The sequence below is a fragment of the Aspergillus sclerotioniger genome, assembly GCF_003184525.1.
Source record: "Aspergillus sclerotioniger CBS 115572 chromosome Unknown BO94scaffold_1, whole genome shotgun sequence".
In the NCBI taxonomy this organism is placed as follows: domain Eukaryota; kingdom Fungi; phylum Ascomycota; class Eurotiomycetes; order Eurotiales; family Aspergillaceae; genus Aspergillus; species Aspergillus sclerotioniger.
Genome location: NW_020290991.1, coordinates 1941452 through 1957658, shown reverse-complemented (window position 1 = coordinate 1957658; position 16207 = coordinate 1941452). Strand labels below are relative to the sequence as shown.

At 41.9% G+C, this 16207-nt stretch overlaps 3 protein-coding genes across 3 annotated transcripts; 2 read left to right on the top strand and 1 right to left on the bottom strand.

The window, feature by feature from the left end:
- Positions 1-5458: 5458 nt before the first annotated feature.
- BO94DRAFT_454102 (uncharacterized protein) lies at positions 5459-7404 on the top strand (the record flags this gene model as incomplete). The annotated part of the gene is made up of 2 exons (XM_025607596.1): positions 5459-5724; positions 5787-7404. 2 exons carry the CDS (start codon positions 5459-5461, stop codon positions 7402-7404), a joined length of 1884 nt encoding a protein of 627 aa, XP_025473569.1.
- Positions 7136-10959, bottom strand: BO94DRAFT_481922 (rRNA-processing protein UTP21). The gene is made up of 5 exons (XM_025608874.1): positions 10778-10959; positions 9182-10687; positions 8870-9127; positions 8166-8804; positions 7136-8088 (listed from the first exon to the last, which is right to left on the bottom strand). Exons 1-5 carry the CDS (start codon positions 10898-10900, stop codon positions 7504-7506), a joined length of 3111 nt encoding a protein of 1036 aa, XP_025473568.1. The 5' UTR covers positions 10901-10959; the 3' UTR covers positions 7136-7503.
- Positions 10960-11824: 865 nt separating this feature from the next.
- On the top strand, positions 11825-16205 carry BO94DRAFT_619875 (inositol polyphosphate kinase VIP1). The gene is made up of 4 exons (XM_025616895.1): positions 11825-11877; positions 11969-14534; positions 14585-15911; positions 15994-16205. Exons 2-4 carry the CDS (start codon positions 12107-12109, stop codon positions 16055-16057), a joined length of 3819 nt encoding a protein of 1272 aa, XP_025473567.1. The 5' UTR covers positions 11825-11877; positions 11969-12106; the 3' UTR covers positions 16058-16205.
- The last annotated feature ends 2 nt before the right edge of the window (positions 16206-16207 follow it).

Sequence of the window (16207 nt, the reverse complement as noted above, 5' to 3'; positions counted from 1 at the left end):
GATTTTCTTATTATTCTGGTGATGCTGTTGGCTTATTTATAATAGTCTGTTATTTTAATTAATTATAGTATATTCTATTTTTTAACAATTATCCATGCTATATAGTATATAGCTTTTTATTATTTAGTATCTGTGTTGCAGATTCTGTCCAAAATTTATATTAAATAATGATAATATTATAGACTTTTTTATCTTAATCTTCATGCATAGCTCTTAACTACTTCTAAGGTTGTTACTGTTTATAGTCCTTTAATTAATGATCTGCTTTGCTGCAGCTAAAGTATAAGTAATTCTTTTTATACTGTTTAAGTTCCTTAAATATTCTGTTTTATTAGGTCTGATGCTGTACTGCATTCAGCTCCATTGATTTTAATCTATAAGGATCTTTGTATTCCAGACTTTTAGGTTGTGCTGATCTTCTGTTATTGGCTTAGTAATCTAATAGATTATTTTATTAAAGTATAGACCTGCTGGTCTATTAATCTTTCTTTTATTTCATATTATATTTATATAACTTATTATTAATCTTGACTACTGTTATAATTATCTGTAACAACATGTTTAACTATTTTTATTAAATAAGTTTTTCTTAAATCTCTATCTTAAGTCTTTTTTTAAATTATATAATATATATATTATTATCCTAGTCCAGGTGACTGATAACTTATAAGAATTTAGAAGCATACTTAAATACTAATCTAGTATATCTAAGTTATTATAGTTTTTATTTAATATTATATGCCGCATTGATATCTCTGAATATCTGTTTAAGATATTGCTTAAATCTGGTGTAACTGGTAAAGATTTATTTAATATTATTATTCTGATTATTTACTGACTTTTCTTGATACTTATAGATATACAGCTCAAATTAATTAAATATTATTTTGATTAGATAGATGTATGTGAAAAGAATCTTATTAATCTTATTTTTAAGCTTTTCTCTGTTTATGCTGAGATGTAAGTCTAACTGGGTCAAGAAAGTCCTAAGCTTCGCTCAGTTGCTGTTGAATGGTTCCGGTGGTCAGACCTTAACAGACTTAATTACTAAGCAATATTTGAGTAACGTAATCGGTAAGCGAGCGGGCAGCCGTGCGCGTCAGTTTCGCGTTTTTCAAGTTGAAGTAATTCAACCATCAACAACTCCACCAAAAATGTCTCGATCGTCAAAATCTTTGGTGGAACAAGAAGGCCGAATTTGCCTTGCCATTGAAGCTATTCAGAAGGGCAAAATTTTGTTTGTAATAGAAGCTGCATGTATTTTTAATATTTTATAAACAACTCTTCAACGATGCCTGCAAGGAGTTCAATCTTGCTATAATATATGTACCAACTTTCATAAACTGACTCTTTCTGAAGAAGAGGCTTTAAAGAATTGGATTCTCTTACTTATAAAGCGTGGGCTTCATTCTCAACTGTTACATGTTTGGAGAATGGCTAATATCCTTCTTTAAAAGCATGAGTCAAATTCTACAGCCTTTGTTAGCAAGAAATAGGTATATAACTTCGTGAACTGCAATAAAGCTTTAAAGACTTGATTTTCTCAAATATTAAACTATCAACGTGTGAAGTGCAAGGATCTAAAGATTCTTAACAAGTGGTTTGCCCGGGTTGAAGCTGTTAAAGTAGAATATAGAATTCTTGATGAAGATATTTAGAATTTTAATAAAACAGGCTTTGCTATGAGCATGGTAGTTACAGCATGTGTAATTATATAATCTAACTGTATAGGCAAGCTGTTTCTTATACAGTCTGGTAACTGTGAATAAGTGATCTTAATTAAGTATATTAATATTACTAGTGCTGTGTTGACTCTGTATATGATTTTTAAAGAAAAAGTCTATATCAAGACCTAGCTTCAAGACTGTATTCTATATGATTAGTGTATCAATTTATTATTAAACGGCTGGACTTCTAATAAGATTGGCCTACACTGGCTTTATGAACACTTCATTCCAGCTACTAAAGACCAGCAGATTGGACGATATAGCTTCTTGATTCTTGATAGACATGACTCCTATTTGACTCCGGAATTTGATAATATCTGTAGTCAAAATAATATTATCTTTATCTATATATCTCTGTATTTTTCATATCTTTATTAACTGCTTGATATAGCTTGTTTCGCACTGTTAAAACAAGTCTACAGTGGCTTAGTGGAACAGCTAACTCGCCAAGATACTTATTATATTGATAAGATTGATTTCTTGGATATATATCCAGAGGCATGTTCTTTTACCTTCAAGAAATCAACTATATAAAGCGTCTTTAAGGCTTCAGGATTAGTACCGTTTCAGCCGGACGAGATGCTTGGCCAGCTTGTTTTACAACTACGGGAGGCTACTCCAACAGACAGTATAATCACTACGTCAACACTGCCAAAGACGCCCAAGAATATGAGGCAGTTAAAGAAGCATAAAACAACAATTAAGAGACATCTTTGTAAACATATAATTAGTCCTTTCTCATAGATAAAAGCAGCCTTAGCCTATATTATAAAGGGTTGCGAGATCGTCTTCAACCGGACTACCTTACTTAAAGAGAAAGTTAACAAACTACAAGCCGGGCTGGAGAGGCAAAACACTAAGAAGAAGAGATCATATTGTTAAATAACAGGCCTTAACAGCCTTACTATTAGTGAGGCTATAAACGCGTTTATACAGGCTTATAAGGCTGATAAAGTAAGTAATATCCAGCCAGTGGAATCAGCTGCAGAGAAAGAACAGCCTCGCCGCCGGGCACCGCCTCACTACAGTAACTATAATACAGTGGGATATACAAGAATAAGGTGTTCTACATGTCAAAACACCATGTAAGCACGAGATTTTACGTATATAGTGGCTAATAATTGCTTCATATTTTCATGGAAGTTGTGTTGGCGGGCGCGGCTGCCCGCTCGCTTACACTGCCCGCTCGCTTACCGATTACGTTAACTGATTCTGTTGTTTTAAGGCAGTGATACTTTCTTATAACTGACTAATTATATTCATCAGTTCTTGCATTATCGGGCCCTGCTGCTGTGGGGTGTGTGATGAGTTTGAAACTCTTAATATAATGGATGGTTATTACTAGTAACACTCGTGCTAACTGGTGTTTAATGTGTTAAATCCTAGGATTGCTTCTTCCTGTTCTTGTTAGCTTAGCTTCACTGGTATATGTATCTTTGAACTAAATTAAGGATGTATCAGACTGATGTTTATCTAAGAAGGACTGGTCTTGAACAAGAGAAGAGAAGTAAGACTGAATAGTGCCGCGCAGCTATCTGTAAGTGAGTATAGATAAGTATTATTGTTAAGCTTTCTAAATATATGGTTACTTAAAGATAGTATTATTAAGTATAAAGAACAGAACTGGCTAAGTACATGAAAGAGTGTCCTTATATATCTATCCTTTATATACTAAGTTATATACCTTCCTGTATATTGTATACCATATACTATATACCTGTTTGTATATTATTTCATATACCCATGGTCACGTGAGGCGTAGCTGTCCCGGGTGTCGGTTACTCAGATCGGGATTCTACTCAATAAGAGTTGCTGCCCGTCCGGACGTTGCCTTCTGCCTGACGAGTCCGCCTTACTAGTAGCTTTAACTAGCAGGGGTCCGTAACAGATATCTGCCTGAAAAATCACAATTTAATAATATAAAGTATTTACTTATGTTAAATATTAGATTATATTCTGAAGTTCCTGAATTTCCTTAACAATAAAAATATAAATAGTTATTAACTTTATATTATTTCTTACTGGAGTTTTCTGATTCTTTACTAGAAACCTAAGAAAATATATTTCTTAGATAATTAAAAAGAGAAGAATTAAAATATAATAAAATCTACTTGTCAGAATAGAGAATTTATTAATTAAATAAGAATTACAGTATAGAACAGTATAGATTAATAAATATAGTCTATATTCACTGAATAAACTAATCCATGAAGGATTAAGAAGAAGGATTTTTTATATTTACTATATAATAAAGCGCGGGATTCTATGATATACATAATAATAATCTTATAATTCTTACTATCTTGATACTGCTTATCCGGATATCTTAACTGTCATTGATGGTTGCCTATTAGGTAATGATCGCCATCCGAACCCGTTCTATCACATGATTATAATTTCTGGATTTATAAAGATGATATAGATACTCTGGATCTTATTTATCAATATAAAAAATGTTCTTAGTCCTGATATTTGATTTTAATATTATTATCTTTACTTTTTATTTTATATAATGAGAACATTGTCTTTTTTATTTATAGGGATATATATAACTGCTTTATTAGGACTTTTCTTTATATATATAGTAAAGATTCTCTATAATAATCTAATAGTTATCTAATATCATGATTTTATCTTCCTGCCAGAGATCTTTTTTATGTTTTTTATATCTGTATGTCAGTCTTCCAGTATATAGCTAAATTGACGGGCCCCCTTGCTCTTAGACAGATCATCATACTACTCCACATTCATTGTCTTTCTTGCTGAGCTGCGACATAATTATTTAATATAAAATAAAGTTATATTAGTATTAACTACTCTAGAATTTTAAATATAGAGAAAAAAAGAAAAACAGAAAGTATTACAAGCGTCTATTCAAGAAAAATAATATTGGTAACAGTAGAGCAAACAGAAGAAACAAAATAATATAAGCATTATATGATACTCAGCAGAGCTGCCGTCACATAGAGACTGTCTAAAAAATATAATTTTTTTTAAATATTATACAGAAACTCTTCAAGAAAGATTAACTATAAAAAAGACCAGTTTACTTATAGATAGATCATTCTCTCTCTAGCAAATTCAACTTTCATCTTACTGATCATTATCTCGAGTACTCCCCAGGCTTTTTAGCCCGTCACCTGTGTACCTGAGCATATAGGGGACTCTAGGAGTCCGCAGAGGTATCGGCGGGTAATGATGGCCTTATTTATGGTCCTGTCTTGACTTTTTACCCTAGAAGAGTTCTTTACAGAAAGAGTATGGGGATGACTTCTAGCAGAAGATAGGGCAGGCTGTATATGATGTCAGGCGATTGATGTGATTGACACCCGCAGAACACTACATACAGGAGCCGGACCCGCCGAAGCGGTCACACTCTAGAACTTTAAGCATGACAGGGAAAAAGAAATAACAGAAAGTATTATAAGTATGTATTAGAGATAAATAATACTAATAATAGCAAAATAAATAGAGTAAACATGATAATATAAGCATCATATGTTACGTTCATACCAGTAGGCCAAAACGGAAATCCGCTGGCCATCTGGAGAACAGACGGAACGAAGACTCTGTGTCCCAACATCATATAACACTGGACTTGGCTGCCGTCACAGTCCGCTGTGCCCAGGTGGAGAACAGGCGGGCGCATCAACAAGTACCCGTACCCTTATTTTGCCATGCGCAGTACTGTACCTTGACGAGCAGCTGCTACTCGATGTCCATTGTTCAGAATGGGAATACCATTTCTCACACGTCATTTATATCCATTTGCGGAGTCTGTTGTGCTAGGGGAGAATCAGGAGACCCCGCACAGCCAAGTAAAATCTGCTAGAGCTGTTGTGATAGACGGTCCAAGTCTTGTTTATCATGTCTCTATGCGCTTATTGTCACGGTCTGATCATAGCCTACAATACCCAGACTCACAGCCAACATGCGATCAAATAAGTTGCGGGGTCATGATTTATCTCTTACAATTGACCATCCTAGGTGTGAAAATGTACAGTATATGACTTGATGACTGCCCTAATATGGTCTTTTGGAGAAACTAATTCGTAGTAGACATAATATATGCTTCGATGGGGCATTGCCTGCTCAAAAACGGCATACGCGTTTTGTTAGACTAGAGAAGTCTAGGAGAAAACTCGAGCTGCTCCGGTCTAAACCACTGTGCGGCTTTCAGAGGTCTGGTAGCCCATTGAACATTCGCACAATTAACCCTGAGATCGTATTCCAGAAGCGGACTTTGCCTGCGAAGTATTATAATATTCCTGAAAGCCCTTTCATTGTCCCTGCAGTGTTCGAAGATCTCAAATACCGATGGTGCAGAAAGAATATTGCCAGCGTCGTCAAAGATGTCCCCGGACTCAATGTTGCTTCCTTGGATGATTTGCCATGGGCAGATATTTCCGTGATGGTCCCGGGAGAAGCGGACATGTACTGTGCCCACCTTGCTAGGCTTACAGGTTCTGCTATACTTACCAATGATTCGGATCTCTTACTTCATGATCTTGGGACATTCGGCTCTGTTGTACTTTTGGACTCGGTTGATCTATTCTCTCTGCCCCAAGGCCCGCAGATACGGGCCCTAAGATTATGTCCAGCCCTCGTCGCCCACCGGCTAGGCATGCCCAATCTGCTTCCTTTGGCATATGAGATAAAGAATCACCCTGATACTGGAATAAACCAGCTAATACAGCGCTCAAAGTGCATCGACGAATCTCCTGAATACATGTCCGGATATCATCTGTTCGCAGAGGAATACAAGAGCAATCCTAGTTTTGACCAGGAAGTAGCGTGTCAAAGCTATCCCCAGTGTTTTGATCCAAGAGTATCAGAGCTATTTTCTCTGTACGGAGTATGGAGTGCTCAAACATTCCAGGGACATCCGTACATGTATCTGGTTGTTCTGAATGAGGATCCTACGAGACAGTGTGCATGGGTCCAAGGCAAGATTTACAGAAATATGGGGTATTCGGCTCTCAATATATCATACCCCATCAATGAAAGGTATACCTTTATCGATGAGTATGTCAGGCGAGGGGGTAGAATTACAACTGACCGTATCTCAATGGGAGATAAGGGCTGGCTTTTGATGGAAATCCAGTCACTGTGTTGTACCTTGAACACCGTACATCATCATCTGGGAATCGCAATGGCTTCACCAGTCTACTGGAGAATGTTCGCGCTCTTTATAATATACGACGGGCAAACCAGGCTCGCAGTTCCCAGTAGGGAGCATCTATTGCGATTTCTAACATTGGGATACATGGGCAAGAAGCTAGAGTGGACTGATATCCATCTCCTAGCACAAATGCAGTCCGTGCTATATTCACTCAGAATTCTTAAGCAGTTACTGGGATTTGCGGGTTACACTGACGAACACACCTTACAAACAAGGGCTATATTGGATACATTACCTCCACTCTATATTCTGATGCGGTCAATACGCGAGATGAGCGAGGAATTCCACACTGAGTGCTCTGTCAGTGAACTTGTGAATCGACTTCTTCAGCTCATGGAACAAACCTCCTACAATGCAGACATTTCAACTTGCGGGACAGACTCGCATCAGTATGCAAATGATTCTGCAATGTCCACGGCAAAAATTAACGATTTCAGACCTAGTCTCCCGCGGAAGAACCCGTCAAACATATATGAACTTCTTTCGCAGCAGTGATTTATACATTTCAGTTTTGAATTATCACTTGATCCTTTGGTTGAGCAGAGAAGAATATTGATCGTCCTGATCTTTTTACCTAGCCACAAGGATGTATGTTTAACGTGTAGACCGCAAGAATCCCACGACTCCTCTGCAGTATCCCACCAGCCCAGCTAAGCGCTGTGCCTCTTGTTGCAGAGCTCGACTCCAATCGGCAAGGGCGGCCTTCAAAGCGTTGTTCTCATACGCATCTGTCCTAGAGCATTCTGCCACAGTATCGGCATGTATTCTTAGAAAGACTGCCATCCAAGCATTGACCACCTCAAAATCCCTCCTCAGTCCCAAGCGATTAGAGAGCGCGGTCACAAAGGCGGATAATTCAGAGTAACCGTCTCGCAACTGTGGATCCAGGGACCTGATCTCAAGATCTGCCTTTGTGGGTGGCATACCTTTCAAATGCTCCACAAAGAGGTCAAAATTGCCAGACTCATATCCCGAATGTAGGAGACTGGTGAAACGTGTGCTCGCAATTCCAGCAGTACTGTTCGAACTGTGCATTCGGGTGATTCGCGATCGCTCAGCAAGTGTACCTTCAATTGACATCTTGATATCACCATCTGTTAATGTTTGTTCAGGAGACGCCGGAAGGAAGAATGGTGCTTTCTGAGGAGCTTTCGGCGGAGTTTTTGGCTTATTTCGTTCCTGTTTATGGTCAGAAGCAACCCACAAACCATATTTGAAGAATATCCGCGACAACCAAAAGAAGGGTTAGAAATTACCTTGATTAAGTTCAACTGGAGCAATGTTTGCCATTTGCTCTTAGGAACGACGCTGAGAGTTACCATGTCTCCACTTAGCTGTTCAACGGATGGCAATGGGCCCTCTAATTCAGATTGTTCGAATTTCTCCGCGAACGCTGCCTCGATGACCCCAGGACCGCCTTCACTAGAAGACGTAGGGATACTGACATCGCCGATGAGGTGATCGTCCACATTTCGCGTTGAGATAGGTATAAACAAGCTTTTGTTGGACCAAAGGCTGATGCCTACCCCGTCTGCATGTGCAGTAGCCAAGAACTCACCCGTTGAAGACATCGCCAGAGAAGTACACGTACTTGAGACGCGAAAAACATCAATGAGATGCCCCGTCGGTAAATCCCAGACGCGTATCGTAGAGTCCATAGAAGCAGCGATTATCCAGCGTCCATCATTGGAAAACGTGAAATCATTTATTTGTCCAACACAGCCCCAGAATTCGCGAATGACTTTCCTGGTCTCCACGTCAACAACACGGATTGAGAGGTCGTCGCAGCTGAATGCAACCAGCTCGTTTGTGGGGCTGATTCGAAGTCCATTGATAGACGTCATGGGATACCAGTCAAGCTGATCGATGAGTCGTCCAGACACAAGATTCCAGAACTATATTTATGAAAATGAAAATCGAGTAAGTCTTTATACCAAGAAATGTGGAAACTTGACCCTACCTTGACTTTCCCGTCGAGTCCACAACTAACAACCGTACGATTAAGCCCATCAATCATAAGACCGGTGACAGCCTTGGTATGTTTCATATCGTGATTTTCAGAGACATGCTGGAATCTAGACTTCTCTTTCAAAGTCTCCTTGAAACTGGCTGTTGGAAAGCTCTGCCTGTGCAAACCAGATTGCATGTTGTACATATCAATGGCACCTCCCGCTGACCCAACCATTGCAAAGGTGCCGCAACTAGATATCGCAACGCTCTATCGCATGCAGGTTAGGGACATATTCTTCATTGTACTCAATAGTCTGCTTACCTTGACTTCGGCTTTGTCGCTGGTTTCGAACGCCCAACGCCCGGCTTTCTTCTTACCCCAGAACCATGTCCGGGCATATTTGTCCCCACGATGGCCCGTCACTATACTTTCCCAGCCCGTTTTGCTAGAATCGTCTGCCCTGGTCGCTTTTGGATTCGTCCAAATAGGGCCAGATGTCGTGTTCCCCATTCCGCCATCGCGGTTCAGGGAGCAGGCGATACACGTGATTTCCGGTGCTCGGAAGTCGCCGTCCATGTAAGTGTGAGTAGCTCCACCATGAGCGGTAGATGTGACTCTTCTTTTGGTTTTGTGTTCCACGGCTCCTTGAGATATTTCAGTGTTTTGACTATCTTTCCGTACACTGAAGCCCCAAAGGCTGCAGTCCTTGCTCGTGCTCAATAACCATTTACCACTAAACTCAGAACCGTCAGACGCGGAAGGCAAAAAGCTGAGGGTGGTGATAGCAGCTGAGTGCCCACTCCTTGAATGAAGAGGCCTTGGGATATATGAAAACGGGATCTCGTCAAATATCCATGTCTTGAGAGAGTTGTCTTTCCCTGATGAGACCATCACTGGCTGACCGTCCAGGAACTGGATATGACTTATTCCTGATCCTGACTCGCCGGCGAGTGTTCTATGTGCTCGACGCAGAATACCCACCGCCCTGCCCCCGTTGTTCAGGTCCCATATAGTTATATCACCGCTATCCATGCAACCTGTCGCCATCATGCCAGGAGACCGACCGTGTTCGCCGGCTCCTAGGCCGTCATGTCTAAAAGCGAGAGATGTAACACATGGCATTTGTTGAGAGTCGGTTCGCAGGGAGATGATAAGTTGGCCCGTTTCGATGTTACAGATCGATAGCATACCACCCTTGTATGCGATGGCAATAAGTGATAGCGCGGGACTTGGTTGAAGAGCAGTCACAGCACCTGCTTGTGGAGACACTGGTAGCATTGAATATATTAACTTTCCTGTCTTTACATTCCAAATGTCAACTTTTCCATCGTATCTGCCGACGAAGATCTTGTTGAGATAGGTCGGCATATTGCAAATTTGCCCAGTATAGACCGGTCCCTCGGACAGATCCTTGACGCGCTGAGGACTGAGAGTGGTGTAGTGTTGATATGATGTATTTTTCCACACTTGGATGTACTTGCTGCTGGAGCCAATAATCCATGAACCGAAAACAAGCAATCGGTCAATGGGCTCAGAGAATCCTGAAGGTAATTGTAGAGATGCAACTCTTTTACCACGCTTGAAAACCCATATACCTCCGCCAGACCCAGGGCGAAGGTTTCCCCATGCCGCAAAAATTCTATCTTGCCAAGCAAAAGTAGCAGTGATGCTCTCTGGTGTTTGAGGTCTGCTTATAAAAACCAAGTTGAGACCTCGCTTTAAATCGTATGTTTGCAAGCTGCGCCCTACAGATGTGGTGATCTGAAACGTCGATTTGCCTAGGCGCACACAGGTAAATGGAACATCGGTAGACACTAGCCCTAATGCCTGATAGGATAAAAATCAATATACATGGAAATAAAGCATTTGCGCGACAAAGGGACTGCACGCAAAAATGCTCTGAATAGCATCGCTTACCCGGAAGGAAGAAAATATCTTAGACCCAGATGCCTGAGATAGTCGTTCAACATCTTGACTAATTGTTCGCTTTTGCCTTTTCGCAAGGGGCAGATCAAACCCATCATTATTCAGAGACGGCATCGTGCAAAAATTTGATGCACAAACTTATGCCATCTATAACTGGAGGTATCAGAAGTAAGTACTATTGAAAAGACATGTTAGACGGAATTAATATATCTCCGGATCCCCGTAAAGGCTTTTCATTGGTTGAATATTTCATTGTTGCGGAATACTCAATCAGGCACCACATTACTTCGGCAATACCTAGTCGTAGGTATAGTTGAAAAATGAAAGATCGCGAAATAAACAGGACAGAGATGGACAGAATTTCTGAAAACCAAACTACCTGGATGCCTGCAATGCATAATAGTCTGAGGCGTCCCTAACCTTTCTATTAATCTCGCTAAAAGCGCGGCCAGTATTCTCGGTATGCCGGGATCTGTGCGTCGTATTGACCAAATTCCGAAGCAATAGTGGCACCACTATCCATAAGACCATGAAATGCATCTCGAATACCCAAGACTAGAAATACCCGGTCTACCATGTCTTTACGAAGTACATAATTCAGACAATTTTATTAAAGCATGGAGTACTTCATACTCTATAGTCTCGGAATACTATAATTCTAGAGCTACCATCGGGAAGTACGGAGTGGCACTCTGAACTTTTCCATCCTGAAGATGCCATCTTTCAAATGTACCGAGTTATAGGATCCTTGCAATAACCAACATTCTCCACTTACAATACTACATACAAGCAATAATTGAGATATACTGTGACATTATCTGTAGTGCAAGACATAATGCATAATGGATGGCATTCACTAGGTAATTGGTATATAGAAGGTCTCATTCTCATACTACCCTGCCTCTTTTATCGTTCCGTTTTCCGCCGTGGTTGGAACAAACCCGGTTGACACCTGAGTATTGAGGCTTGTCATGCTGCATATAAATTTTACCGAATACCCCATTTACCTATATCCAAAAGACACTTACCGAACACACACAGTACATAGTACTACACAGTATAGTACTACAGTACTACTACTTGAGTTCCAGGTACGTCACCGCTGTGGTGGCGAGCAGCAAAATAATAATAATAAGAATAATAATAATAATAATAATAACAATAAGTCGCGTACTTCTTCAGGAATGGGAATAGTACGTCATTGAATACCGACTTTGTCCTTCTTCCCGTGGCCAGAGCTTACAGTAGCTTCTACCGGCCAGCTACTGCTCATTTCACTATCATCCGATATTTTCATTCTAACGCCTGCCCGCACATTCAATGGAATCCAGCGCGCTCAACAATTGTTCCTCTGGCATTCCTGATCATACTGGCGCCGGTATGGAAGCAAAGCCGAAATCTCCAACATCACCGTCGAGTGCAGGCTCCGATCGGACAGACCAAGGCTCTTTCAGCCTACTATACGAGCCCACGGCCCCATGTTCTTCAAAGAGCAGTCTGAATAACGCACAAAGCCGCGGATCCAAGTCGTACAAGCCCGATGTTCCTTCCGACAATTGGAACAGTGGGCAAGTTCCCAACTCTTCAACCCGCTCATCTAGCCGAGCACACAGAAGGCTTAGTGGGAGTACAGCCGCGAGCTCCACCAGTGAAGCTGAACTTTCTGAATTACCGCATCTAGGGAGGATCGGTGTCTGTGCTCTGGATGTGAAAGCACGCAGCAAACCTAGCCAAAATATTCTGACCCGTCTTCAATCCAAGGGTAGGTTTGAAGTGATCGTCTTTGGTGATAAGGTGATCCTTGATGAAGCTGTAGAGAATTGGCCGGTGTGTGAATACCTGATAGCATTCTTTTCTGATGGATTTCCATTGGACAAAGCCATTGCTTATGCAAAACTTCGGAACCCTTTCTGTGTCAACGACTTGCCCATGCAGAAGGTGTTATGGGACCGGCGTCTCTGTTTAAAGATACTAGATCAGATGAGTGTCCCGACGCCTAAAAGACTGGAGGTTAACCGAGACGGCGGACCTACGCTTGAATCCCCAGAACTTGCCGAGCATGTATATAAGCTGACAGGGGTGAAACTTGATGGTCCTAGCGATGGTACTGGAGGAGGAGCATCGAGGACAATGAGCGTGAAAATGTCTGACGATGGCGATTCTCTAATTGTTGATGGCAAAGTGTTCAGAAAACCCTTCGTCGAGAAGCCGGTAAACGGCGAAGATCACAATATCCATATATATTTCCCCAACGACCAGCAATACGGTGGTGGTGGTAGGAGGCTTTTCCGAAAAGTCGGGAATAAGAGCTCTGAATACGATCCCGATCTTATTGTTCCCAGATCAGTGGCAGAGAAAGATACAAGCTACATTTATGAACAGTTTCTAAGGGTCGATAATTCGGAGGACGTCAAAGCCTATACGGTCGGGCCAGACTTTTGCCATGCAGAGACGCGGAAGTCTCCTGTTGTTGACGGGCTTGTTCGCCGCAACACCCATGGCAAGGAGCTCAGGTACATAACCAAATTGAGCAGGGAGGAAGCTGCCATTGCTTCCAGGATATCAAATGGATTTGGCCAAAGAATTTGCGGGTTTGACATGCTCCGCGTGGGAGAGAAAAGTTATGTGATTGACGTAAACGGTTGGAGTTTTGTCAAAGACAATAATGACTATTACGACAAATGCGCTAGTATCCTGAGAGACGCCTTTCTAAATGAGCAGCGCAAATGCGAAGGGATCCCAAAGCCCGTTGACACTCTTCCCCTGGATCCAGGTCACCCATGGAGGCAATCTATCTCTCACCGACACACCCTAAAGACCCTGCTGAAGTCGCCAAGTGCATCAAAGCTCAATGGAAGCCAAGCAGGTCTTAGAAGCCCCGACACAGGCTCCTCGGACTCGATTGCTACGAGGCCAATAACTTCGTCATCTGGAGAGAAATTTGACAATGGAAACAGCCATGTAGATCCCAATGGGTCAGACAAACTTGCAAATCCAAGGGCCTATGGACCGCAGGATTCTAAGTTGTTCATGCTGCCAATGGATCAGCCGGCCCAAGGGCCGCCGCCGCCGCCAGCTTCCAAACACTCATGGAAGCTCAAGGGGATGGTGGCAGTTATCAGACATGCAGACCGTACGCCGAAACAAAAGTTTAAGTTCACATTCCACAGTCAGCCTTTCATCGACTTGCTAAAAGGTCATCAGGAAGAGGTGGTAATAAAGGGTGAATCCGCACTAGCAAGTGTCTCGGATGCTGTCAAAGTTGCTATGGAGCAAAACCTTGAAGACATGGAGAAACTAAAATTACTCCGTACGTCTCTCGAGAAGAAAGGTGGCTGGCCAGGGACAAAGGTCCAGATAAAACCTATGTTTCGGAAGCGAAAACCAGAAGAACTACGTGGACAAGCATCCTCGGTCCTTCCGACCTTGCCTATCGAGCCACCCCAAGAGGACTCTTTATCTATTAACAATCATCCTTCCTCGGAAAACGATCAACTGAGCCGACCCCAGACACGAAGCGACTCGATATCTGGTGCAACCTTTTCGAGATTCTCTGCTGCAGAAAATGACCTGATTCTAGATAAACTCCAGCTGGTAATCAAGTGGGGAGGGGAACCAACACATGCGGCACGCTATCAATCACAGGATCTAGGGCTTAACATGCGTGATGATCTGAAACTAATGAACAAGGAGGCGCTAAATAATGTCCGTATCTTCACAAGCTCTGAACGAAGAGTGAGCACGAGTGGTAAGTCAGCATGCTGATTTTTCTGATTCCAAGCTGATTGGGCCACATAGCTCAAATCTGGGCTTGCTCTTTCCTTGATCAAAAGGAACTCCCCGAAAACTTCATACAAGTACGGAAAGATCTTTTGGACGACTCCAATGCTGCAAAAGATCTCATGGATAAGGTCAAAAAGAAGTTAAAGCTCCTTCTGAGAGAAGGATCCGCGCCTTCGCAGTTTACGTGGCCGAAGGATAACATCCCAGAGCCATCAGTCGTGTTGGCTACGGTCGTCGAGCTGATGAAGTACCACCGAGATATTATGAGACACAACTTCCGGAGGCTTGAAGAATCATCATCTCACACTTCGAGAGGGAATGGTGAAGATGAAGATTGTACACTTCCCTCCCAACATAACGTGGGATGCGAGACACCTTTGTCTTCTGTTCAAGGGCGGTGGTGTACTGGGGAGGATCCCATGCTTTTCAAGGAAAGATGGGAGAAGCTCTTCGCGGAATTTTGTGATACCGAGAAGGTCGATCCCAGTAAACTCTCCGAGCTCTATGACAGCATGAAATTTGATGCGCTTCACAATCGGCAATTTTTGGAATGGGTCTTCATGCCACCTGACAGTGATGACAGTGGTGATGAAAGATACGGCCAGAGCTCGAAGAAAGCCAAAAGAGATGACACTGTCGGAGATACTGGACTCGGTCACGATAAACATGAAGAGCATACAGAGGGTTCACATTTCGCGCATCGATTCGGGTGGAAGAAGCGCATGCATGCATTTGAACTAATGCCACACTTCAGGGCACTCGATGACAGCTATGACCACTACTTCAAGTTGTATCCTGGCTCTAGTCCAACCAAGGCCAAAATAGATGGCAGACTTTCGAAATTAAGAGAGTTATACAAACTCGCGAAAGTACTCTTTGACTATGTGACCCCACAGGAGTATGGAATTACAGACACAGAGAAACTGGAGATTGGCTTATTGACCTCATTGCCTCTCCTTCAGGGCATCGTGAGAGATCTAGAAGAAGTTCAGGCCTCGCCTGACGCGAAGTCTTTCTTCTATTTCACTAAGGAATCTCACATCTACACCCTCCTAAACTGCATCTTGGAAGGAGGCATCCAGACCAAGATCGCCAGGACTGCTATTCCTGAGCTGGATTATTTATCTCAGATTTGCTTCGAACTTTACGAAGCCAAAGATCGTGAATCGTCAACAAATTCTTATTCGATTAGGATATCAATCAGCCCGGGCTGTCATGCTTTTGACCCACTGGATGTGCAGCTTGACTCCAGACATGCCATTGGCTGCGCCCCAAGAAGGAGCCTGACTGCCCATCATGATTGGAAAGAGGTTATCGAAACCCTGAAGGCAAGATTTGACACGTAAGACAACCAAACCCACCTTTGAAATCATATACATGCAACTACAAAGGGCATCAACAGATTAATCAACATCACTTTCCAGGGTTAAGCTCCCCAAGACATTCATTGCCGTGAACCTAAGTGATAAGCACGGATCAACCTCTTGACGGTTTTTTGTGGAGGAGCATATATTCACCTTTCTTAGAAGGTTGTGGCCATACGTCAGCTTCTTTTCCTACTAACATTCAGTTAGGGATGATTTGCAATTACTTTACGATTTCACGGGTATTTTATATTACGGTATAAGAAGCATCTAT